The following is a 27,593-nucleotide window of genomic DNA, read 5'->3' as shown; positions in this document are numbered from 1 at the left end:
TTACAAGAAGCACCTTGTGACTACATTCTTGAACAGAGTGTTTACGGTTCAACGTGCTGCCTTTAAAAAGAAATTGCATATCTATAGTTTTTTTCTTTAGGTTAAAATAAATTATAAAAGATTTGAGACTTCCTAAACATGTTGGGGACTGGATTTTCCTCCTCTAGCAGTGGAAACAGCGGGAAAATGGGACGGTGAGAGTCCAACTTGATATCCCTCCTGCCCGCCTTCTCTACCAGCCCCATATAAACAATAGGCTTCCTGACCCTTTTCCCTCCTGCCGATCCCTTTCAGTGCCACTCCCTGGGACCGCCTGGTGAAAGGTGGTGGTAGCTCTGGTGCAGTGGCAGGAATAGCTACTTTCTCTTGAATCTTGCCCTACCTTTTTGTATCCCTTGGACGCGGTCATGCCAAGGCATACAAAGCTGTGTCGCCTTCCGGACTCTCTTCTGCTCCTTTAAAGATCTCTCGACGCCTCTTCTAGTTCTAAAGTTATCCATGCTGCATCGCCATCTCTTGTGCCCTGACAGGTCCCCTCTTGGCAATTGGGGATAGGGGTTGACGTGTTGGTGAGAGGGATGGGCCAGAAGTCACAGTCAAAAAAAAAATCCAGCCCATTCTTTTCTTGCTACTTTTGCTCCCTTCCTGTTATATCTTAAAAGCATCGACTCTTTTCTGGGGAGGGTTATATGAGCAACAATCTCCTTCTGGCATCTCACACAAGTGGTCAACAACTAGATATGAGCATTAGCAGTGAGGGTAGTCTGGTTTTTGAAGACACAATCGCTAATATGGATAGTATCCTCACGGGAGCATCCATGCATTTGTACTTTTAGCAGGGTCACTGGATGACAAAGGTGGCAGAAACTGTGGCATGTTTTCTCCACCTTAGCCCAGGCCCAGTGTTCCTACCAACATTCCAGTTATAGTCGGCTAACTATTGGGAGGCAGACTATTGTCTGGGTGGTGACAGATTGGGAAAAGGGGAGGTGCGGCGAGACCTGGGTGTCATGGTGCATCGGTCATTGGAGATTGGCGCTGCGGGTGCAGCGGGCGGTTGGGAAGGCGGGTGGCCTTCGTGGCGGGGGGATTTGGGTGCGGGGAGGTGTTGCTGCAGTTGTGCGGGGCCTTGGTGGGGCCGCGCCTGGAGTATTGTGTACAGTTTTGGTCTCCTGACTTGAGGGGGGACGTTCTTGCTGTTGGGGGGGTGCAGCGAGGGTTCGTCGGACTGATTCCCGGAATGGCGGGACTGACATGTCGGGGAGGGCTGGGTCGGCTGGGCTTGTGTTCGCTGGAGTTCGGAGGGATGGGAGGGGATCTCATGGAAACGTTTAGGGTTCTGACGGGTTTGGACGGGTTGGATGCAGGGGGAGGTCCAGGGCCAGGGGTCACAGTCTAGGGATAGGGGGTGGGCCGTTTGGGGAGAGACTTCTTCACCCAGAGAGTGGTGGACCTGTGGGGTTCTCTGCCGCAGAGAGTAGTTGAGGCTGGTTCGCTGGGTATATTCAAGAAGGAGTTAGATGTGGTCCTTATTACTACTAGGGGGATCAAGGGGTATGGCGAGAAAGCAGCAATGGGGTACTGAAGTTGCATGTTCAGCCATGAACTCATTGCATGGCGGTGCAGGCTCGAAGGGCCGAATGGCCTACTCCTGCACCTATTTTCTATGTTTCTATGTTTTCTATGTAACTCTGCACAGACCAAGAACAAAACCTAGCGTCCTTTTGGCTCAGGTACTTATTGCACAAACTCACTGTGCCATTTGGTAAGAATTTAATTTCAGTAAATCCGTACACAGCATTCATTTGATGTCACTTTTTAGTACACAAAACACCAATCAGATATAGAGTAGTGAAGAGCAACGATGCTTAAATGTACCTTGCCACTGTGTGCAAAAGCGATTCATACGAGAGACTGACTGTTTAGAACCCATTACTGTTTTAGAACAGGTTCATACAGCAGCAGCACCGGATAAACTGCCCATCTGTGGGCATCAGCCCTCTTTTGTTCCAATGGATGGAAAACCAATTAGCACCTGCTCCATACTCAAGATTGGAAGTTTCACATTAGTGTCTTTCCTCATTCTAATTTGAAGTCTGGTTTCCAAAAAAAAACACTGAAAACTTGTCAAGGCTTTAATTCTGTCACCTGCATTTTGTTGCTAATTAGGAAATAAACATTCTAACGAATCACAGCCATGTTAGACAAAGAAAAAGAATGGATTTTTTAAAGCATTTTTGCACTTTAATACTGTATTTGCTGACTGTGTGCACATATCACTGCAGCACTATTCCCAGCTCTAAGGCTGCAAAAAATATCGAGTCCTCCTTCTGCCCCATATCAGCCGTAGACAGCAGGAACAGTTAAATTTCTAGCATCAGTCCAGCACAAATGAGAGGATATAGGATGTATAACATCTTTATGCCAACCCATTTTATGGTGGGCCATAATGTACATTCCATCACTTTTGGTGGAAAATCTCAGAAAGGGTGGGGGTCTACAGGCAGCTGGTGGAATAGCTCCTCACCCACCGGCGTTACACCTGGGTTGTCGGTACATTTAGTGTTATATGCAAAAATAGAACTGTACAGTACAACCGCAGAGGTTCCGAGCACAGAAAGAGGCCATTCAGCCTCTGCAGACTCTTTGCTACAGCAAATGCATGGCACAAGAGAACCGCACGTACTACCTGGGTCTGAAGGAGACTCAGCGCAGCCGCTTCCTGTGCATCGGCAGACTATGAGCGGGGACCCCCGGCTGGGGCTACATGCACCAAGTACACTCTTTGCGAGAGCAATCCAAAACTAATGACACTGCCTCACACTCTCCCCATAACCCTGCATCTCCCTCTACTTCAATTATCTAGTTTTCTCTTAAAAGGTGCAGTGCCCTCTGCTTCACCCATTCCTTGTGGCAAGCATCCCATGCTCCGATAATCTACAGTATAAAGGAATTTCTCCTAATCTCTTTCCCCGCTCTCTTAGTGTGCCAAGGGTCATTTCTGTCCAATTATTTTGCATGCACTCCCATGGTCCCTTTAACTCACCTACCACCACAGCCGATTTCCTAATAATGTGGATCTCAAATGGGCATCTTGTTTAACATTAATTACAGGAAATGGTGTGAGGATAGTCATGCCTCCAAATGTATATTCGAATAAAATGGAACGAACTTGCATTTATTTATATGGCGCATTTATTGCTCCTGACAAAAATACATTGTTTAACTCATTATTTGAAGTACACAGATCTAATATGTTGAACTTGCTATTTTTTTATTGAAATAATGCTCAATTTAGTTAGAGTTTTGAAGCTACTTTACCTCCCAGTTTAAAATGCGGATGACATATACTCCTGAATTATACTGGTTTTGGCAACACCTACACATCAATGGAAGTCAAAAGAATACAGCACCATGAGACAGCTGATTATTTAATTAGAACTGGAATGTTCCAAATCCCAAATTAATGCCCTAAAACAGGAAATAATAAACCAGTCAGAAAAATGTTACAGCAAACTGTAACAAGCAACAAGGAAGATTTATTAAGTTTATTAGGGATAATTGCCGCAGTAAATGAAGGAATGTTGAAATTAAACTGTTGCTCTTGTAAAATGTTTTATTTTTCTGATAGTCAACCTAAACCTGAACATGCTTTCCCCCCCACCCATCCCTCTCCCCACCTCGCTTCTTTGATTTTTTATTTTATGCAGATACTTGAAAAGGAAAACAAATGCAGGGCTATAGGGAAAGAGCAGTGGAATGGAACTAATTGGATTGCTCTTTCAAAGCGTCACATAGACACGATGGGTCAAACGGCCTACTTCTGTGCTATAAGGCTCTATAATTCTATGGTCACAATTTACACGAATATATGGGCTGGATTTTTCAGCAGATCTGGAGTAGAGCAGACTTGAACATTTCTTAAGGACACACCTGGTCACGTCCCCACCTCCCCCCCATTTCCCAGACACTTGTCTTGGCTCCTGGCCATCTGTACATCAGAGATAAATAACTTGGCATTAGAGGCAGTCGGACACTGCACGCAAGGGCCAATTGTTAGGCCCAAGTGCCCAGTGTTTAGAAACCTGTGGACGAAATAAACGAAGGGCGCCGGCAGAGAAGGCCTGTGATAGGACTACCAGAATATTAGCCAGCTCAGACGGTAGAGATAAATTTCTCCTGGAAGCTACCTGTTTGTTACTGCTGTGGCAGGCCTCAGGCTTGCTGCAGCAATTTCCTATCTCAGTCTCAGCACTTCTCCCCAGTAGAGGCCAGGCACCCACCTCTTATAAGGGGCCAAGATGAGGCGAAACTTCTTCACTCAGAGTTGTTAACCTGTGGAATTATCTATCGCAGTGTTGTTGAGGCCAGTTCATTAGATATGTTCAAGAGGGAGTTAGATGTGGCCCTTATGGCTAAAGGGATCAAGGGGTATGGAGAGAAAGCAGGAAAGGGGAAAGGGGTACTGAGGTGAATGATCAGCCATGATCTTATTGAATGGTGGTGCAGGCTTGAAGGGCTGAATGGCCTACTCCTGCACCTTGTTTCTATGTAAGTGACCCTAGGGTTGTAAATTCAGCTGGGTTGGAGGAACATCTCATTGTTTCGATTGGATTGACAGGGTAGATGCTGAGAGGTTGTTTCCCCTGGCTAGAGAGTCTAGAACTAGGGGGAAGTGTGTCAGGATAAGGAAATGGCCATTTAGGTCTGAGATGAAGAGGAATTTCTTCTACCCTATTCTCTACCCTAAACGGCTGTGGATGCGGAGTGTCTGAATATATTCAAAGTTGAGGTCGATAGATTTTTGGACTCTAGGGGAAACAAGAGATATGGGAATCGGACGGGATAGTGGAGTTGAGGTTGAAGATCAGCCATGACCTTATTGAATGGCGGAGCAGATTCGAGGGGCTGTATGGCCTCCTCCTGCTCCTAATTCTCATCAAGTCATCAGATATCCCGACCTACCCTATAAGTTTGTACTCACAAACAGTAATAAGAAAAATACAAGGAAAAACAGATCACAAGTACAGTGGCAAATTGCTGGATGGAAGTTGAGGGAGATATGATCATAATCATAGAGATCAAAATGTTGTGTGTGAAGCAGAATTTTTTTTTGGAGATAGAGTGATGATGTCCCTTTTTGAAGAAAGGACAAGCATGGGGGTTAAGCAGGGGTAATTGGGAGCTGGGGAGAGTTAGGGGGGCTGGAGGTGAGGGAGAAGATGCTGGGCTTTATGGACTAGATCAGTCTAGTGAGATGGATGGAAGGAGAATGGAACAAAAGTATTGAGTAAAGGGAGATGCCAGGTTCTTTGGAAGAGGGAAGGAAGGAGGAAGCAGTGCAGGGAACAGAAGTTTGAGAACAAAGACACTGTTGCAGATGCTCTCAGTTTTGGACATGAAGGGGCGGATTATCGGGTCCTCTGCGCTCCATGTTTCACCCTGGAGCGACGGCGAAGTCTTTTGGGTGGGCGATCAGCCTCCAGCGCCCTGCAGGGATCCTTGGATCCAGTTTTTCAGTGGCGTGGAGCAGCACCGCCCGGAAGAGCTGCGCCAGTGTGCAACGCCCTTGGTTGCGATACCGGCGCGAGTTTTGACTTCAGCCCGATTCGTACGCCCCAAAGCGCGCTCCGCTGTGAACACCTGGGAAATCAGGTGGTGCAACGATATTGACAGCAGAAAGATTAGTAATGGACTCCTAAGGTAAGTGTGATTGTTTTTTCATGGGCAATGTTTTGGTGGGATTTTTGATTAATTTTTTTTTTCCCCAGGCATCTCTTGGAGCATAGCTCGGGATTGTCCCATGCTAGCGCTCGAGAGATATACAACACCTCCCATAGCACTGTGCCCCCTGACTAAGGGCCCAGCTGCCCAATCTTAATTACTGAGGCACAGACTGTTCCTGGGCTCAAACGTTACCGCCCCGCCGCCATTACCGCCTCAAAATCATTAAAGCCGAAAATCCAGCCCAAAGTCCCTTAATTTCTTGAATTTAGAACTTGGAAGATGGTTAGTAGCAGTAAATAGTTCAGAGGTAGTTCTACTCTCCAAAACAAATGTTGTTGTGGTGGGTACATTTAGCCAGAAGAAGACAGCAAGAAATCTTGGTGAGGAGCAGAATGAAGATGAAGTGTATGGGTCAGGTCTGGATACTGAAAGTAGCTCAGTGAATTGCCAGATTGGTTGCACAGCATGTACGTTCAATTTGAGGCAATGGAGGTAGTTATTGTACTGGGGTAAATGATAGAGCAAGAGAGTCCATCTGAGATCCAATGGGATAAAAACTTTAAAAGTGGAGGGATGAAAGTTATGGAGATCAAAAGATCCGCTGTAAGATAGGCAAATCTTGAAGCTCACTTGTAAACAGCAGCTCCTGGACTAAACCAACTGACATATGATTAATTTCCCCCCCCCTCCCCTTTATTCTTGCACCAACATTCTCCTCCTAGAGGTCTTGATTCCTTGCTGAGACATGGTCCATGAGCGCCTTTCAGTTCATTGTCAAAGTGGTCATTCTTCATCAGTGAGCCTGGAACAGTGAGCAGTGACGTGCTATTAGACTGCAATGGGGCATTAGAGCCAAGCCTAATCCTGACCACAACCACTTCCAACTTGAGTTACTGGTCAAAAGCAGGAACCCTGGCCAATTTTCCCCTCCGTAGCCCCAGATGCTGAGGGCAATGCAGAACTCCAACTCTTGTCCAGACTGAGATCAGTTAATTCAGCTGAGGGCAATAATCAAACTCAGTATTTCACTGGGCTGTACGGTTCTTCCAATTACTGGTTAAACAAAAGACCCTCAACCAATTCAAGACTGATTATTTGTATGCTTCTTCAAAAATACTGGACTAAATTTATACAAAAGCTGGACTGTATAAGACATCATAAAAGTGTAAAAATGATGGTTAAGACAACGAAGGAACATTTTTCTAATGAGCCAAAAGAACATGCTACACAAATAAGCAGAGCTAGCATTTCCTTGTGCATAATAAAGTGGACAAAACCCTAAGACAAATACTGCTCCATTATAAAAAAGCAACAGTTGTTATTCAATATCTCCACTCCCTCTCATTATAAATGGGAAATTAACGCGTTGTATCGAATGAAGAAGCACTTATCTGCAAAAATTCCAAATAAAACTGCCTGTACGTTACTTAAAAATAAAAGACACCAAATAGAATGTCTTTAAAAATAACTTTGGCAAAGGAAAAGAAAAACATACCCATCACATTCACTCCTACTCACTAAGTGTATATTCCTGTTAAGGAAACCACCATGTCATTTCTTTCTTCATTCTGGCTGTTTGCATGTTGAAAAATTTTCCACATCTGTCGAAGGAATTCCAAAAAGAAATAGCGCCAATGAAAATTCTGAATTTCCTTGGTGAAGTCCTGATAAGCCGATGAACAGCAACACAAAAAGGCAGCCTGCTTTTATAGAACATTGACATTTTGAGATATTAAAAAAAATCTCAATTCCAAATGACAAAACGATGTCTATCTTTTTTCTTCCAACAGGGTGAGATTTCCAGACCTTATTCATCAGCATCATCAAACTGTCCCTGCACAGTGGGAATTTCTACTGCATTTGCCCTTAATGAGGGAGCATGATCACAGCTCGGGTTGTAAGTCTCGCTGTCCCGCCAAACAAGCTGCACTCTGCAACTATTGTTCCCAACGATTATTTCTAGGTCATCCTCATCTGGAAGAAAGCACATTACCGCAGCTAAAACAGAAGCTATTTTTTATTTAAATAAAAGATTTACAGGTCAGGAATCTAACGGGAGCATCTTAACATGAATTAAGATAAATTGTCGGCACGGAGGGCAATAATCCTCCTAAAATGTTCCCTCTCCTGCAGGAATCTGATGCTGGTGGGTGAAAGGACGTTTCTCGAGTGGAAATTTTACTGAACATTTCTGAAATCACAAAACTCAATTACAAAGTAAATAGAAAACATTTTTAAACCATGTATTTTTCAATGGCCTGTAATACACTTTTGGACCTTTTTTGAACCAGAATGAAATTGCACTTAAGCACATCGTCAGGTTTTACAACCAGTAGCACTGTTAAGCAGGAAAATGTAGCAGCCAATTTGCTCACAAGGGGCTCAAGTTTTGGCCTGAGTTGCTCCTATTTTTTGGGAGCAACTAGTTTAGAATGGAGCATCTTAGAAATTGCAATTCTCAGCATTTAGTTTGCTCCAGTTCCAGTGAATTAGAATAGTTTCATTTTAGAACAGATTTTTTTTTTAAAAAAGGGAGCGTGTCCAGTCACTTATGCCTGTTTTGCAAGTTTAGGCAGCGAAAGCTTACTCCAAACTAACTTAGAATGGAAAAGTATAGATTTTTGTACACTCAGAAAAACCTTGTCTACACTTATAAATCAGAAGTAGGGAACGAGAGATGGGGGTGGGGGGAGGGAAGTTTACAAACATTAAACACTGCACTTTTACAAATAAAGAGCTATCAATAATAAATGATAAATAAATCAATAAATCAATCAAAAAAATTAAAAATTAAAAAATTAAGTTTCTACTCATCCTACTGCAGCACCAGGAGCCCTCCAACAGCGTGCTGGGACGGGCCCCCCCCAGTATCTCTCTCTCTGTCAGTGTCTCTCTCTGTCTCTATCAGTGTCTGTGTTTCTGATGGGGGGGGGGGGGGGGGAGAGGGAGGGAGAAGAGGGAGAGGGAGGGAGAGGAAGGGGGAGGGAGGGAGAGGAAAGGCTGAATGGGAGGGAGGGAGGCTCAAGTCCCGATCTTCGCCCGGGGAGCCCATTTGGCCAGGGCTAGGGTCGGGCCCCTCCCATGCAGCCTCGAGGGCGAGGAGCTACTGCACATGCACGCAGACTCTAGCGCGCATGTGCAGAGGTCCTGGCACTGTTTTCAGCGCCGGGATCTTGCTCTGCCCCCGACTCCTTGTGCTGCGCCACGCCGAGCACGAAGACGTCCCGAGGAGACCGGAGAATCACAAGGTAAGTTTTCGGCACCCTTTTTATTCCAGAAAGTCGGCATACCTTATGGAGGTGCGCCGTTTTTCTAGAGGGCGGAAACTTGGGCCCAAGGTCGCACAAACAGCCGAATCAATGAATCCAAGATTGGTGTAGTACTGCTTTAACTTCCCTCTCTTCCCCCTTTATCTGTGTCACGTGCCCCTTGGAATATTCAGGAATTGTCACTCCATTATATAAGGGTGGGAGAGAAAAAACAGTCAATTATAGACCTATTAGTCTAAGGTCTGTTGTGGGGAAGTTACAAGAATCTGTTATTAGGGACAGAGTGACTGAGCAGTTGGACAAATATGAGCTGATCAGAGAGAGCCAGCATGGATTTGTAATGGGCAAGTCATATCTAACTAACCTAGTTCAATTTTGTTAAAATTACTAACGTGGTAGATAAGGAAGCGTGGAATTGGAGGCAACCTATTGACATGGGTTGGGAATTGGTTAGGAGGCAGAGAGTAAGGATAATTGGTATAAACTCCAATTGTCAGGATGTGACTAGTGGTGTCCCACAGGAATCGTCCCCAAAAAGCTGTTGAGGCGAGGTCAATTGAAAATTTCAAAACGTAGATTGATAGATTTTGTTAGGTAATGATTTCCAGAGATGTGGAACCAAGGTGGATAAATGGAGTTGCGATACAGATCAGCCGTGATCTGAATGGCGGAACAGGCTCAAGGGATTGAATGGCCTACTCCTCAGGGGGCCCGGCCAGTAAGAAAACACGCAACTATCATTTTCTTTAAGAAAATTAGACTATCTTAATAAACAGGAAAAAAATGCAGCAGCATAAAACCAAAAGGTTACTGAAGCTGAGAATGGTTACAGAGAAGAAATGTTTACACAGGGGAAAAGCTCAGCAGAAATCGTATTCAGGTATTTAAGATTTGAAAGGGTATAAATAAATTGAAACCTTAATCTGCTTGACAACCAAACTCTACAAAGAGCAATAGAACAAAGGAAAAATGAGGAGACAGTTTTGATTCAACTGTTTTACACAGCAGATGCTGAATGTATCAAAGATTGTGTGGGGAGGTACATACTGTGAACGAAGTCAAGGAAAACTAGATCAATATTAGTCAGAGAACATGACAGTACATTGGGATGGGCCAAATAGACCACAGAATCTCTCTCCCAGTCCTATGCCTTTCAGTGCAAGATCATGTAGCTTCTTTGAGAGATGTGTTGAGCTCCTGAATTTGCAATGTTCCCTTTAAATGTGGAGGGCTGTATGCCTGCAGTTTCCAGGAAATTGCATTTCCCTAGCCAGAGTTTAGTAAGCTCATTCACCATGGCACTGCAAATTACAGTTACAGTGCGCAGTTACTCAAACCATCAGGAACATAAGAACATAAGAAATAGGAGCAGGAGTAGGCCATTTAGCCCCTCGAGCCTGCTCCACCATTCAATAAGATCATGGCTGAGCTGATCATGGACTCAGCTCCACTTCCTTGCCTGCTTCTCATAACCCTTTACTCGCTCAAAAATCTGTCTATCTCCGCCTTAAATATATTTAATGACTCATGCTCCACAGCTCTCTGGGGCAGAGAATTCCATAGATTTACAACCCTCAGAGAAGAAATTTCTCCTCATCTCAGTTTTAAATGGACAGCCCCTTATTCTAAGACTATGTCCTCTAGTTTTAGTTTCTCTTATGAGTGGAAATATCCTCTCTGCATCCACCTTGTCGAGCCCCCTCATCTTATGTTTCAATAAGATCAGCTCTCATTCTTCTGAGCTCCAATGTATACAGGCCCAACCTATCCTCATAAGTCAACCCCCTCATCTCCGGAATCAACCTGGTGAACCTTCTCTGAAGAGCCTCCAATGTAAGTATATCCTTCCTTAAATATGGAAACCAAAACTGTACGCACTACTCCAAGTGTGGCCTCACCAATACCCTGTACAGTTGTAACGGGACTTCTCTGATTTTCTACTCTATCCCCCTTGCAATAAAGGCCAAAATTCCATTTGCCTTCCTGATTACTTGCTGTATGTACCTGCATACTAACTTTGTGTTTCATGCACAAGGACCCCCAAGTCCCTCTGTACTGCAGCACTTTGCAATTTTTCTCCATTTAAATTATAGTTTGCTTTTCTATTATTTCTGCTAAAGTGGATAACCTCACATTTTGCCACATTATACTCCATCTGCCAATTTTTGACCACTCACTTAGCCTGTCTATAGCCCTTTGTAGATTTTTTGTGTCCTCCTCACAATTTGCTTTCCCACTCATCTTTGTATCATCAGCAAACTTGGCTACATTACACTCGGTCCCTTCATCCAAGTCATTAATATAGATTGTAAATAGTTGAGGACCCAGCACTGATCCCTGCGGCACCCCACTAGTCACCCTTTGCCAACTGGAAAATGGCCCATTCATCCCGATTTTGTTTTCTGCCAGTTAATCAATCCTCTATCCATGCTAATATATTATCCCCAACTCTGTGAACTTTTATCTTGTGCAGTAACCTCTTACGTGGCACTTTATTGAATGCCTTCTGGAAATCCAAATATACCACATCCACTGGTTCCCCCTTATCCACCCTGTTCGTTACATCCTCAAAGAACTCCAGAAAATTTGTCAAACATGATTTCCCTTTCATAAAACCATGCTGACTCTGCTTGATTGAATCATGCTTTTCCAAATGTCCCGCTACTGCTTCCTTAATAATGACTCCAGCATTTTCCCAATGACAGATATTAGGCTAATTGGTCTACAGTTTCCTGTTTGTTATTTCCTATTTTGTCTGCCTCCAGTTTTGTTACTAAATTTGCTGTTAAATGTTAAGTTCTCTCACTTTCCCAATCTTTTTATACTCTTGAAATGAAGTATATTCTATCCTCCCATCCCATAATGAGGTCCTGCTATTTTTAATTAGTGGTATCCTTTCTTACCTGACCATCCATTTTGTATAGTTACTGAATCATAGAATGATACAGCACAGAAGGACATTTGGCCCATTGTGCCTGTGCAGCCTCTTCAAAGATCTATCCAATGAATCCCACTCTCCTGCTCTTTCCCCAGAGTTCTGCATTTCCCCCTCTAAGTATTTATCCAATACTCATTTGAAAGTTACTATCGAATCTGCTTCCACCACCCTTACAGACAGTGCTTTCCAGATCAGAACAACTTGCTGCGTACATTTTTTTTTCTTCGTGTCGCCTCTGGGTCTTTTGCCAATCACCTTAAACCTGTGTCCTCTGATTACCGACCTCCCTGCCACTGGAAATAGTTTCTCCTTATTTACTCTATCAAAAACCCTTCATGATTTTGAACACCTCGAATAAACTGCCCCATAACCTTCTCTGCTCTAAGTAGAGCAACCTGAGCTTCTCTAGTCTCTCCGCGTAACTGAAGTCCTGCATCCCTGGTGCCATTCTAGTAACTCTGCGTCCTCTCTCAGGCCTCGACATCCTTCCTAAAGTGTGGTGCCTAGAATTGGATACAATACTCCAGATCGAGCCTAACCAGTGAGTTATAAAGGTTTGGCAAAACTTATTTGCTTTTGTACTCTTATGCTTGGTTTATAAAGGCAAGGATCCCGTATGCTTTTACAAACAGCCATCTCAACTTTTCCTGCCGCCTTCATATCTATCTATTGTTATATGTGGCAGGTCAGCTTCTTCTGGTACTAGTTTAATCCACTGGGACCCCACTAATTATTGTTGCTATTAATCACATCCCGACTGAACCATGTTCATTCTGATAGTTGCCGTTTGTTTCTGTTGATGTTGATAACCCTTCAACTAGGCTGGAGTTTAATATTTTGATATTTCAAACAGTGTGTTGATATTTGATGTTTCCAAGATAAGAGGAGACTAATTGATGTCCTGTTTCTGACTGCTCCATTTTTGATCGGGGCGGAGGAGCAGTGAGAGATCGGGGCCCAGGAGCGTCGTGATCGGGGCCCAGGAGAGGCGAGGGTTCGGGGCCTGCAGCACAGGCCAGCCCACACTGTGATTTGTGGATAGTAGGAGCATGCGTGCACACTAGGTCTGTGCAGCAGAGCTGGTCTCCAGTCTTGGTTAACCCTTGCCACTGGATCAAGACCTAGCTCTGTCAAGCCCATGTGGTGGCTGGTGTGCAACGGCCACCCCACATTAAAATAATCTAAGGCGGCATCTTCCACCCTTCAGTATGTAGTTCGGGACCTAGATTGTCAGGTCCCTCATTGAAACACCTGTGAACTCATCCCTTTTTGGCATGGAAGCAGGTCAATCCCGAAACGAGGGACTGCCTAATACTATAATTAGAAACAGTTTCTTTCTAAACACTGCAGAGAGAAACAAGTGGACTTTTTTCCAGCTCTAACTAGCCTTTCATGCAGATTTTATTCCTGAAGTGTTTATTCACTTAGTCAGTCTGCCTCCTAGCCTGCTTCGCCCTTTCCTCGAGATTCCATGATAAATTTGGGGCTTGCTTGAAACCGTAGCTGAATCACCTGTATTCTTTGGAGCATCCCCAACACAGCACTTACCTATACAAGCCAAGTGCAGATGTTTCATTAACCAGAGCTGAACAGCACCAGAATTCCGCTGATTTGGCCAATCTACCAAAGTCTACCAAAGATTTAATTTCAAATATTTATGTTTAACAAATGTAGTATTTAGATACATAATGAAACTCAATGATTTCAAATTGAGATGGTCTGTATCTTTCAGATACACAAAAGGCAAGTGCGACCCATTCATTTTATGGGGTAAATCGCAAGGTATATTCTACAGATAAAATGAGATTTTCATTTTAATTTCATCATTTAAAAGTTTATTCAACCAGAAATTGGTCAAAGAGATATTTGTACCAATTATGCAAATGTAAGTCGCGATGTTTAATTTGAATTGTTGAAACCGTTAATGGACAAAACGTCAGATCTTCCACTCAAGATGGGTATAAATTTCCAGAATGCTTTAAAAGAAATACATCCACATTTGATGTAAACTGTTCGAATTAAATGACAAATTTATTTATTCCAAGGCTAAATGGATCATTCTGAGAACAGCAATAAAGAAAAGCACCATAGATTTCCTCAAAATGGATTAAATAGGTTCACTGATTATCTCTCTTTTGTCTCCTCACCCCTAAACAACAATTAGTCATCAGGTAAAAACATTGGTGGGGGGCGGAATTTGGCCATTTCAAAAAATTGTAAAACCGGCTACCAATTCGCTGCCACCCCAGATCAATTTCACCGCCATAACCTTGGAATTGGTATATTTCCCAAAACACAAGCCAAGCTTTGCCTTATTTATTAGGCTTTTGACATTTTATGCTATCTCTAACATAATGCAACAAAACTGGCTCATGAGAAGCACTGTGCTGGAATAGTTTTTTAAAATCGGATTTCCACACAAAACTACCAAAAATTACGAACATATATGTAAGAAAGAGCACGGGCGGAAAGTGCAGTGCTCAAAAGGACAAACGATTTCCATGACCTGCAAAAGTTGTAAAAGGAAACAGATGATCTCTAAACCCTCCACAAATACATTACCATAAGGGAAAGCTTCATCGAGTTCTTTCTCCCAGTCCTCGGTCTGAGAAAATAGCTCAACACCCATTCCAGATATCTGGGTGGCCTCTGGGGGAACAGACAGTTCATAGTCACTCAGGTCACCATCAAAATAATCGTAGTAATCAGCTTCATCTTCATCCTTTTGCTCATTTTCATCCTCTACTCGAGAGGAGATGCAGGTGGTCTGCAGTTCCAAGTGCTGCAAACCTGAATCAAGAGTACTATCCTGTTCTTTCTTTCCCTGTCCTATTTAAAAAACATGAAAATATAGCACATTTAGAAATAAATTACCCGTGAATTAACAGGATTACAACAAATAAAATAATATTTTTAGTGATAGTGGTTTACAACACTGGCCTTTTACCTCTTGGACTTGCATTCAAATTCAGCCTGGAGGGATAAAATAACACTTGCCACTGTAATGAGCTTAAGTGAAGTACGTCTGGGCACTTTCAAACCAGTTATGGGCAAGGACACAAGACAAACTTCCCAAAGTTCAGCACCAGTTGACATTAAATTGCGAATCTCATTCGCCAATGAGGGATACCATCACCAATAGTCCAATCACAATAGTTAAAAAATAGACCAGTACATTAATGAGTTAGACGAAGGAATTGAATGTAATATCTCCAAGTTTGTAGATGACATTAAGCTGGGTAGTGAGCCGCGAGGAGGATGCTAAGAGGCTGCAGGGGGACTTGGACAGGTTAGGTGAATGGGCAAATGCATGGCAGATGCAGTATAATGTGGATAAATGTGAGGTTATCCACTTTGGTGGCAAAAACAGGAAGGCAGATTATTATCTGAATGGTGACAGATTAGGAAAAGGGGAGGTGCAACACAACCTGGGTGTCATGGTACATCAGTCATTGAAGGTAGGCCTGCAGGTTCAGCAGACAGTAAAGAAAGCAAATGGCATGCTGGCCTTCATAGCGAGGGGATTTGAATATAGGAGCAGGGAGGTCTTGCTGCAGTTATACAGGGCCTTGGTGAGACCACACCTTGAATATTGTGTGCAGTTTTGGTCTCCTAATCTGAGGAAGGATGTGCATGCTATTGAGGGAGTGCAGCGAAGGTTCACCAGTCTGATTCCCGGGATGGCAGGACTGACATATGAAGAAAGACTGGATCGGCTAGGCTTATAGTCACTGGAATTTAGAAGAATGAGAGGGGAAATCATAGAAACGTATAAAATTCTGACGGGATTGGACAGGTTAGATGCAGGAAGAATGTTCCCGATATTAGGGAAGTCCAGAATCAGGGGACACAGTCTAAGGATAAGGGGTAAGCCATATAGGACCAAGATGAGTAGAAACTTTTCCATCCAGAGAGTTGTGAACCTGTGGAATTCTCTGCCACAGAAAGTTGTTGAGTCCAGTTCGTTGGACATATTCAAAAGGGAGTTAGATGTGGCCCTTACGGCTAAGGGTATGGAGAGAAGGCTGGGGTGGGGTACTTAGGTTGAATGATCAGCCATGATCTTATTGAATGGCGGTGCAGGCTCGAAGGGCCGAATAGCCTGCTCCTGCACCTATTTTCTATGTTTCTATATAGACCAATAGTCTTATTTATTTATACTTAACTGTGGTCATCACATGATACATGCAATGACATCTGATGTGTAACAGATGAGAGTGTTTTTTTTTGAATTATTATATTGAGTGGCCTGGGTGAAAAGAGAAGGAAGATGAGATGTATTAAACTTTTTGTATCCAGCACAACAACTGCTGGAAACAAAATGGTTTAAGTAATAATACTATCCTCACATGAAAAATAAGACACCCGAAAGTAATTTAAAGGCTCTGATATCAATTTGAGAGACTAATTTTAAATCACTCCTACGACTTCAGACATAATTTTACTCGTAGAAAATTCCATTGGAACCAGTGTTAGCATTACTGTTTACATTATTTTCTATCTATGCAACTTTCCCAGATAGCATGTCTGTACCAGCAGATGTAGCACTGAGCTTATTACTCCTGTTAATATGGAGGGGGATAGAATCAGAATGGGCAAGAGCGTGCAACCAAAAAGATAAAGTGGAACCCCTCATTTTCATTCTCAGAAATAAATATTGCAGACAACACCTCCTTAAGATATTTCAAATAGAGGACATCCTAGTTTAGTACTTGTTATGTCTGTAATGCACTTCTGAATGACTCCACGAGGCAATGTGTTGTACTCAAACTGTAGTGACCTTGGTCCTATATTCGTAACACCAGAGTGAGGCACAAGCATGGTGGGCAGCCTTTTACACTGAGCCCTGCACATCTATGCAGGTGACCCTCAGGTCTCCCACCGCAGTGCCCTCTGGTGGACAGCCTCTGCCACGGGGGCAGGAAAACCCGCTCTTCACCAGTTGCACCCTCTAGTGGTGCCATCATAGTATATACACAGTGTAAACCTTATTGATAGTGCATCAGGTAACAAGTCTCCATCTTATGCAACTATATAGTGACTACACGGAGTATATCTATAGTCTGCATATATAACAGTACTGATTTTAAATAATGCAAGCTTCCCCACCGCTTGCAATAAATCTACGTTCCCAAAGTCACCCACTCCACAATTCCTTTCATGATGGGAGGGGGAAGGGGCAGCCATAAGAAACATAGAAAATAAGAGCAGCAGTAGGCCATTTGGCCCTTCGAGTCTGCACCGCCATTCAATATGATCATGGCTGATCCTCTATCTCAATACCATATTCCCCATACCCCTTGATGCCCTTTGTTTCTAATAATCTATCTATCTCCCTCTTAAATATATTCAGTGACTCGGCCTCCAGAGCATTCTGTGGTACAGAATTCCATAGGTTCACCACCCTAAGTGAAAAAAATTTCTCCTCATCTCGGTCCTAAATTTCCTACCCCTTGTTCTAGACTTCCCAGCCAGGGGAAACATCCTCTCCGCATCCAGTCTATCCAACTCAGTTAGAATTTTATTCTTCTAAACTCTAGTGAATACAGATCCAATCTCTTCTCATATGACAGTCCTGCCATCCCAGAAAACAGTCTGGTGAACCTTCGCTGCACTTCCTCTATGGCAAGTATATCCTTTCTTAGGTAAGGAGACCAAAACTGCACACAATACTCCAGGTACGGTCTCACCAAGGCCCTGTATAAGTGTAGTAAGACATCTTTGCTCCTGTACTCAAATCCTCTTGCAATGAAGGTCAACATATATTTGCCTTCGTAACTGCTTGCTACACCTGCATGTTTGCTTTCAATGTCTGGTGTACAAGGACACTCAGGTCCCTCTGTACATCGATAGTTCCCAAGCCATCACCATTTAAATAATACTTTGTCCTTATGTTTTTCATACCAAAGTGGATAACTTCACATTTATCCATGTTATTCTGCATCTGCCATGTGTTTGCCCACTCACTCAACCCATCTAAATCTCCTTGCAGCGTCTTTGCATCCTCCTCACAACTCATAATCCCACCTAGTTTTGTGTTGTCAGCAAACTTGGAAATATTATATTTGGTTCCCTCATCCAAATTATTTATATATATTGTGAATAGCTGGGGCCCAAGCACTGATCCCTGTGGTACCCCACTAGTCACTGCCCGCCACCCCGAAAAAGACCAGTTTATTTCTACTCTCTGTTTCCTGTCAGTTAACTAATTTTCAATCCATGCCAATACATTATCCCCAATCCTATGTGCTTTAATTTTGCACTCTAACCTCTTATGTTGGACTTTATCAAAGGCCTTATGAAAATCCAAATACACTATATGCACTGGTTCTCCCTTATCTATTCTATCAGTTACATCCTCAAAAAGCTCCAGTAGGTTTGTCAAACATGATTTTCCTTTCATGTTGACTATGTTTAATCCCACTGATATTATCTAAGTGTGCCGTTATCACATCCTTTATAATAGACTCCAGCATTTTCCCTACTACTGATGTCAGGCTAACCGGTCTGCAGTTCCCAGTTTTCTCTCTCCCTCCTTTAAATAGTGGGGTTACATTTGCCACCCTCCAATGTGCAGGAACTGTTCTATAATCTATGAGAGGTGGCATTGCAGCAGCATCAGGAGACAAGTACTGTTTTAGAAGGACAGGAGTATTATATTTTGTCACACTATATGATTCTGATGCTAAGATGAAGTTGTGCCCTTTCCCAAGGATGTGAAATTTAATTCTTCTTCGAGCTATGCACCAGAACCCTGATTTTCTTTCTTTTAAAAGAAAAGAAAAGTGTCATTAGCAAGGTTAGTCAGGGGTTAGTAATTCTGGCTTTGGTGTTAATCACAGTATTTTTAGTTACCAACAGACTTTGTACATTCCAGATAACTGCCTGTTTCTTTGTACTTTTTGTGTGACACTGCAGAGAAGTGTGTACTGCATGTACTTTGTTTTTTTAAAAATATACTTGTGGATCACCCATGGCATTGCTCGTAGTGTATCAGACCGCCGCTGTTTTATGCCACGTAATACGATAGATTTTATGGGTTACTGATAGCGTCAAATTGCGCTGCTTTCCAGTATCAAAGGAATGTTTACATTATTTTTGGGTTCAAATTATGATTATACCCATATCTTTGTTGAAATGTAGATCAGCGGTCTTCATTAGTACAATAGGCACTCATCCATCACTTTTTTTTTTAAGGACGATAGCAAGCAAGATGTTCCAAATTGTAAGAACGACTTGCATTTATATAGCGTCTTTCACAACCTCAGGACGTCCCAAAGCGCTTTACTTCCAATTAACTTTACTTTTTAACTTTTTCACTGTTGTTATGCAGGAAACGCGGCAGCCAATTTGCGCACAGCAAGCTTCCACAAACAGCAATGAGATAGTGACCAGATAATCTGTTTTAGTGATGTTGATTGAGGGATAAATATTGGCTAGGACACCAGGGAGAACTCCCCTGCTCTTCTTCGAAATAGTGCCATGGGATCTTTTATGTCCACCCGAGAGAGCAGACGTCTCATCTGAAAGATGGCACCTCCGACAGTGCAGTACTCCCTCAGCGCTGCACTGGAGTGTCTGCCTAGATTTTTGTGCTCACGTCTCTGGAGTGGGACTTGAACCCTCAACCTTCTGACTCAAGAGGTGAGTGTATTACCAACTGAGCTATGGCTGGCACAGGTAAGAGGTTCGTAGCAGCATGGAGGTGAGAGGTGGAGGGTCATGAAGCTTTGTACTATTGTCAAGAATGGTCTTGGGCCAGTCGCAAAGTCAGTGGTGTGGGAAGGGTGCAAGATTGTTGGAGAATGGGTTCAGAGGCTTCCATTGCTCCCAAGTGCGAGTCTACAATTAACAGGAAAGGGTAGCTGGGCTGCAACATTGGTAGCAGCATGGTTTTGGAGTGCAACAGCACTGTGCTGGGGTGTAGTGTGTGGAAGCAGCGGCAGTAATATCTTGGGGATGTGATTGTAGTAGGAAGGGAATGTTAGCATATAACAGTATTGAGAGGGTGGTATTGGGCACTGGGATTAGGGATCTGTGAGCACCGGTAAAAGTTGTCCTGGTGGATGGAAGGGCATCAGGATCTGGGAGCAGTATCTCTGAGAGTAACGGCAGGAGTGGGTGGATATTTAGAGCAGTGGACGGAAACATTGGGGAAGGGATCACTGGATGTGCAACTACTGGGAGGAGTTGCTGGAGACTGGGACTACTGATCTCGAGGCTGTGTGGTCCCAAGGTAAGAACGTATCCAGGGGGAAAATCAAAGGGTCTGTGAGGTTTATGGTCCAGGTGTTTGAAGGGGTAAAGTCTGGAACTGTTGGGGGGGGATGTTGCAGTATTGGTTTTAGTTTGGCAATATTCTATTTTTTGGGGGGAGTGGGGGGGCGCGGAGAAGAGGTCCATTCTCCTGGAGCCATTAGCTTTCATCCACACCTCCCCACAAGTTTGAATGCATGCGAAAAGCTGTTTTCCCAGTACAGAACTGGAACCAGCTTTAAGCTGTTTAAAACACTTAATGCACTTGTATTGTATGTGCCAATTATAATGGGGGAGGCAGGGGGAGCAAGAGAAAAAGAAAATGAGAGAAGCCAAGATTTTCAGCAAAGCAGCAGTCATTTCCACTGTTTTTTTCATCCTCAGTGTATGTTACAGAAGCCACAATTCTAGCACACTGCAGGACAAGTCACCACACAGCAAGTTTATTCTGACAGACACAGGATAAGTTTTTAAATCTGTCCCCTCCAGTAATTCATCCTATGGGTGAAAGTGACGCTTGATTTATCCTGGTACGAATAGCACAGCATGTTGGAAGTGTGCCACCTGTACGGTTTCATATATAAAACCAGTTAGAGAATACACATCTGGGACTCTATTCAGTTGGCAACTCACCCTTCACTGTCACCTCCAGATTTCACCTTTTATGCCTGCCAAATTTCTAACACTTGTTAAGCTGGAGGATTGGGTTTTGTCTAATCTTGCTGATAGAAAGGTCTTACTCAAGTTCTAAAAACAAAATAGAGAGCCTTAATATGGTATAAAATGCTGTTTGCAAATGGAAAACACTCCTGTGGCTGCATGCGAAACAAGTTTAATTAGTATCTGTCTAAACTGACAGAAAAGATGTATAAATGAGAAAATGCAGCATACCTACTTTAGGCCTCCATATAGATCTTCCATTTTCCTGGCAAACTGATTTAATATGCAACTCTTCAATCTCTTGCGATAATCCTTTATTCTCTTTAACTAAAATCTACAAAGTAGAAAATGCAAGAATCAAGAATGTACGCAACAGTTAAGGACAAAATACAACCATCTAACATATCAAAGCTTAACTCAATTCATCTGCATTTGGAAAAATATCTTTGGCATGACTATCATGCTTTGCAGATTATCCGTAACATTTATCACCCTGTAATAAACAGAAACGTATACAAGTTTACTTTTTGCTACTTTAAGTTAGACCTACTCTAATTTGCCTTGAAGCAATATTCCGTATAAATCAAATTCAGAATGCGATGAAGTCAAGCAATGATACACCTGTCCAGGAGATTGACTTGCATCTATATAGCACCTTTAATGTAGTCAAATATCTCAAGATGCTTCAGAGAAGCATATCAAACAAAATTTGATACCGAGCCATATAAGGAGATATTAGGACAAGCGATCAAAAGCTTGGTCAAAGAGGGTCATAAAGGAGAGAGAAGTTGAGGGAGGGAATGCCAGAGCTTAGGTCGATGATCAGCCATGGTCTTATTGAATGGCTTGAGGGGCCATATGGCCTACTCCTGCTCCTATTTCTATATTTTCTTATGTTCTTTAGGGCCTAGGCTGCTGAAGGCATGGCCTCCAATGGTGGGACGAAAAAAATTTCGGATGCACAAGAGGCCAGAATTGGAAACATGCAGAGCTCCCGGAGGATTGTGGAGCCAGAGGAAGTTACAAGGTTGGCAGGGACGAGGCCATGGAACAAATGGCCGAAAATTTGAGGTGTAGCTGGAGCGGAAGCCAATGTAAGTCGACGAGACAAGGAGTGATGGGTGAACGGGACCTGGTGAGACAAAGTTTTGTATGAACTCAAGTTCACAGAGGGTGGAAGATAGGAGGCCGGCTAAGAGAGCATTGGAATAGTCGACTATGAAGGTAACAAAAACAAGGACGAGGGTTTCAGCAACAGATAGGGTGAGGCAGGGGCGGACACAGTCAATATTAGAGAGAGCATCACTTGAGCTTGGCAATGAGTGGAGTATAACTCTAGTCTAGAGTGAAAATGTTTTCTTTTTAAATGCTCAGTTGAATCTCCTGGCCACTTTATATGCTCGAGTATTTTTAATGTTTCATATGAGAAAGCAACGGATGCCAACCACTGAACATTAAAATAAAAAGCAACTGGAATGTGAAGCTCTTTGCTTGTGTCCCGGCTCTTTGCTGGGCAGTGTACAAGTCACAGTCTGCAGTACAACTCTGATCTTGCTGGGTCTACTTTGTACTCCACGGTTGCAACTCAGACAATAGCAGCCTCGCTAGTTTGGTGCAGAAATAAGGTGCAGAAGTAATAAAAACTTTTATCTGGTATACTTTTATTTTCTGCCAGTTAAAATCATCAAGTTCAATCCTGAACCTTTTAACACAATGTCTACAGCATTCACACTTTAAAAAAAAAGCCTGAAGACCCAATTCTTCAAGTCAGTAGTGCTGGGATCAGTGGTCTTTGTTCAACACTATCAGAAACAACATTTCTGACCATCCCAATCTACATCAGGACCAGCAACATTATTTTACTGTTATTACACAATATATTCAGATTGCACTGAAAAGATAGAAGCTTCACATTAACAATGGGCATGCAACGGGACAGTGAAACATTTCCACAAACATTTGTACAGTTTTCGATGGCAGAACATCCCCCAATGCAAACCCCTCTGCAATTTAAAACTACAAAAATAGGGGTACGCAACCAAACTTTAAAGATACAAGTAATTAAACCAAAACACAATGGCCCAAAAATTGCAGTCGGAGACTTCCGACCAAAATGTTTTTTTTCCTGAAAGTACCTGGTGGTCCCCGAGGAACGTAGACTTGCGGTCCGAAACCTAGATGCGCAGCCCAGCATATGGGCTCACACATCGCAGGAACGTAAGCGCAACCTGGGATCACGTGGGCCTGGACCACCAATCACAATGCAATATTCTCATCGATAATAATGGGAGCTCGTACAATCAATGAGAATACAGATTGGACCTCTCTGGTCCAGAAACATCCATGGTTCGGCATTAGTTGGGCCTGAGAGAGAGGAGGGTTAATAAGAAAAAAGTTTCGATCGGCTGGAGCGGCTGTCAGTCAGTGAGTGTGTGCACGGGTTCTGAGGGAGCCACCCACAGGCTGCCAACTTGCGCGCACACACACACACACACACACACACACACATAAGTCTGGGCGCTGTCGACAGGTAAGTGTGACCTCCCGTGGTTCGGAAAATTCAGGTCCCGAGGGTGCCAGACCAGAGAGGTCCAACCTGTAACTCCAAAAACAAGAGAAACACAACGCAATAAATAAAAAAACACCTCACATATTTAACATTAATTGAAATTAAATATTTTAGAATTTAAAAAAAATTAATATATGTTTTAATAGGGTTGAAAATAAACATACTTTAATGGACAGGGTTTTTAATATAAAAATTAGAGATAAAATAAAGGGCTCAATTTTCCCCAGTGATTTGCGCTGTTTTTTTGGAGCAGGCTGCTCTTTTTGGCCTAAGTTTAAAACCACAGTTTCCCCAATCAATTTGCACCAGTGTAACTCAGTTATGATTTCTTTAAGTCACTTTTTTTTTCAGCCAAAGGGGGCGTAACCAGCCAGCTACAACACTTCTGGCCATTTAGGAAAGTTTAGCCAGCTGAGAGTTACTCCAGTTCTGCTTAGGCCAGCATATGTGGCCTCTGCAGAAAAATCTTCTCTAGAGTTAAGGAAATCAGATAAGGAAAGCGACGCAGCAGATGTCCGGACACAGTGAAAGAATTGAAAAACACATAGCAGCAACTTACCTCCAACCCCGCCCAAAGGCTTTCCCGGTCCCAGGTTCACTCTCACACAAGATACAGGGACAGAGAGAGAGAACTGGGGGCCAAGAATGGGACCGCCTCAGCTCGCATTGTGTCCCTGGTTACCAAGGCAGCCCGATCAATTTGTCGCAGATCAAGGCAGGACGACCTCGGTTTAATGTCTCATCCGAAAGACGGCAAATCTGACAGTGCAGCGCTCCTTCAGCCATACACTGGAGTGTCAGCCTAGATTATATGCTCAAGTCTCTAGAGTGGGAATTGAACCCACAATCTTCTGACTCAGAGCCAAGAGTGTAACAACTGCACCATGGCTGACATCACTTGAATGCAATGAGGGTTTCCAGCCTAATCCCACTTTCCAGCTTTTGGTCCGTAGCCCTGTAAGTTATAGCACTTCCACTGCATATCCAAGTACTTTTTAAATGCAATGAGATTTTCTACCTCTACCACCCTTTCAGGCAGTGAGTACCAGATCCCCACCACCCTCTGAAAGAAAGAAATAAAGACTTGCAATTATACAGCGCCTTTCATGACCACCAGACATCTCAAAGCGCTTTACAGCCAATGAAGCACTTTTGGAGTTTAGTCAGTGTTATAATGTAGAAAACACAGTAGCCAATTTACACACAGAAAGCTCCAGCAATGTGATAGTGACCAGATAATTTGTTTTTGTTATGTTGGTTCAGGGATAAATATGGATGAAAAATATTACTTGACTCCCCTCTCATTCTTTGACCAATGACTTTAAATCTATGCCCTGGTTACTGATCTCTCTGCTGAGGGAAATATGTCCACTCTCGGCCCCCAATAATTTTATGCACCTCAAATAAATCAATCTTCCCTCAGTCTCCTCTGTTCCAAAGAAAACCCCAGCCTAAACACTAAATACATGGGGTCAAGATTACACGACTAAAGCTACCATACCTTTTTCAGAATATTGGCATCTGGCAGTGACACAAGGTGACTGACCTCCATGGTTGTACCCGAGGGATGAACTACACACATGAAGAGCCCAGCCCAACAATGGCGGCGGCGGCCTGACTCTGACTCCCCTCACAGCCTATCTCATAGCACACCGTCCAATCGGAAAATAACCAGTGCAAGTTTTGGGGGGGATTTATAAAAAAAAACTTTGTCTGTCTGTGTGTGTGTGTGTGTGTGTTGGGGTGAAGGAGAAAGCGGTAACGCCACGATCGCCAGATCCCTACCGGCCGCCGTTCCTTTGCTCGTTTCAGCCGCTTGCTTTGCGCCGCATTCCGAGCCTGAGCCAGCGGGATGGGAGATTTGAACACCATCCATACGCGCGCCGATCCAACGGCTTTGTAATGTATCTGCGCCTGCGCGCCCTGCGAAGCTGAGCAAAAGGCTCTGTGTCTGTGGGGTGGGCGGGTGCTCTCGGGCTCCCGTGCCGCAAGCAGACGCGCGCCTGCGCAGTTGGGAGCAGTTCCGCGCGAGGGTCGAGCGGGCAAAGCGCACGTGCGCAACGGTTGGCGGCGGTTTGGAACTAGGCTTTGGTTGGGTCGAGAGTAAGAGTGCCTGGCCAATACAATAGGACATGTATTTGCGTAGGCAGAGCAATAGCAGATCAAATTGAAGTTGAAATTTAACTTAGACAAAAGCATACTGCATATTGGAAAAAGAAAGACTTGCATTTGTATAGCGCCTGTCACGACCTCAGGACGTCCCAAAGCGTTTTACAGCCAAATACATTTTTGAAGAGTGGTCACTGCTGTAATGTAGGAAACGGGGTTAAAAATGGGCAATACACCCATGCCGCTGAATTCGCGACGGATGAATCTGAAGCCGAACTAGCAAGTCTTGGTAGACTCAACGCTCAACTTATCCGATAATTGCAGAGCTCCAATCAATGAAGCCAATATAATTATGAACTACATTGCCAAAAGAACAGGATCAAGTCTAAAGGAGTCAAGATCTGGTCAGACTGTTGCTTGAGTAATGCGTCCAGTTCTGGTCACCAGGATAGAAGGGGTCATTCAAGTGCTGGAGGCAGTGCGGAGTAGAGTCATAAGGTTGATCCGTACGCCCCGATTTTAACTACCTCTGCTTTGCAAGCAGCAAAGGCACCCGCCCCAAGCCGACGTCATCATTGCTCAATCTGCTATTTTAACTGGAGGCTTGAATGGGAGGAACAGTGATGGCTTTCCGCAAGGCCACACCTGCTGGATTATTCGCCAGAAGTTGATTTTTTGTTAGGATTCCTTGAGGGGCAGGAGTACTCCTCTGGGCCCCACAAGAAAACTTTTGGGCTTCCTTTCCCTACATGCTGGGTTTAGACAGGAGTTGCTGCCTGGATATGGAAATGAGGCCCAGGAGTTAAAACCTCTCTGGGCCTCGACATGCGATCTTGTTGCTCGTACAGGCCTCTCGCACAGAACCGTCCCACCCCGCGGTTAAAATCACGGTCCTAGTGTCAGGGGTCTGAGGTATGGGAAAAGACAAGAGAAACTTGGGCTATTCAACCTGGAAAGGAAGTTCTGAGAAGTGATCTTATCGGGGGATATAAGATAGTTAAGGGAATTCAAAATATGAATCTGAAATATTACTTTAAATTAAACTTTGAAAGTGGGACAAGGGGACACAGATTGAAACTAATAAAAGTTACATTTAGGACTGATGTCAGGAAATCCTTCACACATAGAAACATAGAAAATAGGTGCAGGAGTAGGCCATTCTGCCCTTCGAGCCTGCACCACCATTCAATATAATCATGGCTGATCATTCACCTCAGTACCCCTTTCCCGCTTTCTCTCCATATCCCTTGATCCCTTTAGCCGTAAGGGCTATATCTAATTCCCTCTTGAATATATCCAATGAACTGGCATCAACTACTCTCTGCGGCAGGGAATTCCACAGGTTAACAACTCTCTGAGTGAAGAAGTTCCTCCTCATCTCAGTCCTAAATGGCCTACCCCTTATCCTAAGACTGTGTCCCCTGGTTCTGGACTTCCCCAATATCGGGAACATTCTTCCCGCATCTAACCTGTCCCGTCCCGTCAGAATCTTATACGTTTTTATGAGATCCCCTCTCATCCTTCTAAACTCCAGTGTATAAAGGCCCAGTTGATCCAGTCTCTCCTCATATGTCAGTTCAACCATCAGTCTGGTGAACCTTTGCTGCACTCCCTCAATAGCAAGAACATCCTTCCTCAGATTAGGTGACCAAAACTGAACACAATATTCCAGGTGAGGCCTCACCAAGGCCCTGTACAATTGCAGTAAAACCTCCCTGCTCCTATACTCAAATCCCCTAGCTATGAAGGCCAACATGCCATTTGCCTTCTTCACCGCCTGCTGCACCTGCATGCCAACTTTCAACGACTGATGAACCATGACACCCAGGTCTCGTTGCACCTCCCCTTTTCCTAATCTGCCACCATTCAGATAATACTCTGCCCTCGTGTTTCTGCTGCCAAAGTGGATAACCTCACATTTATCCACATTATACTGCAGCTGCCATGCATTTGCCCACTCACCCAATCTGTCCAAATCACCCTGCAGCCTCTTAGCATCCTCCTCACAGCTCATACCACCACCCAGTTTAGTGTCATCTGCAAACTTGGAGATATTACACTCAAT

General features: G+C 43.7%; 1 protein-coding gene across 2 annotated transcripts; it reads right to left on the bottom strand.

Annotated features, from left to right (window-relative positions):
- Positions 1–3,675: 3,675 nt before the first annotated feature.
- LOC139249664 (coordinator of PRMT5 and differentiation stimulator-like) lies at positions 3,676–25,406 on the bottom strand. 2 transcript variants are annotated; one of them, XM_070872543.1, is made up of 4 exons: positions 25,205–25,406; positions 21,082–21,184; positions 14,497–14,763; positions 3,676–7,701 (listed from the first exon to the last, which is right to left on the bottom strand). In XM_070872543.1, exons 1-4 carry the CDS (start codon positions 25,289–25,291, stop codon positions 7,535–7,537), a joined length of 624 nt encoding a protein of 207 aa, XP_070728644.1. In that variant the 5' UTR covers positions 25,292–25,406; the 3' UTR covers positions 3,676–7,534. The 2 variants fall into 2 exon arrangements, with proteins under 2 accessions (XP_070728644.1, XP_070728645.1); XM_070872544.1 differs by lacking the exon at positions 25,205–25,406 and adding an exon at positions 24,921–25,198.
- Positions 25,407–27,593: the final 2,187 nt, after the last annotated feature.

Source organism: Pristiophorus japonicus, chromosome 2 (genome assembly GCF_044704955.1).
Source record: "Pristiophorus japonicus isolate sPriJap1 chromosome 2, sPriJap1.hap1, whole genome shotgun sequence".
In the NCBI taxonomy this organism is placed as follows: domain Eukaryota; kingdom Metazoa; phylum Chordata; class Chondrichthyes; family Pristiophoridae; genus Pristiophorus; species Pristiophorus japonicus.
The sequence above is the reverse complement of the archived record's forward strand: the minus strand, read 5'-3'. Positions and strand labels throughout refer to the sequence as shown.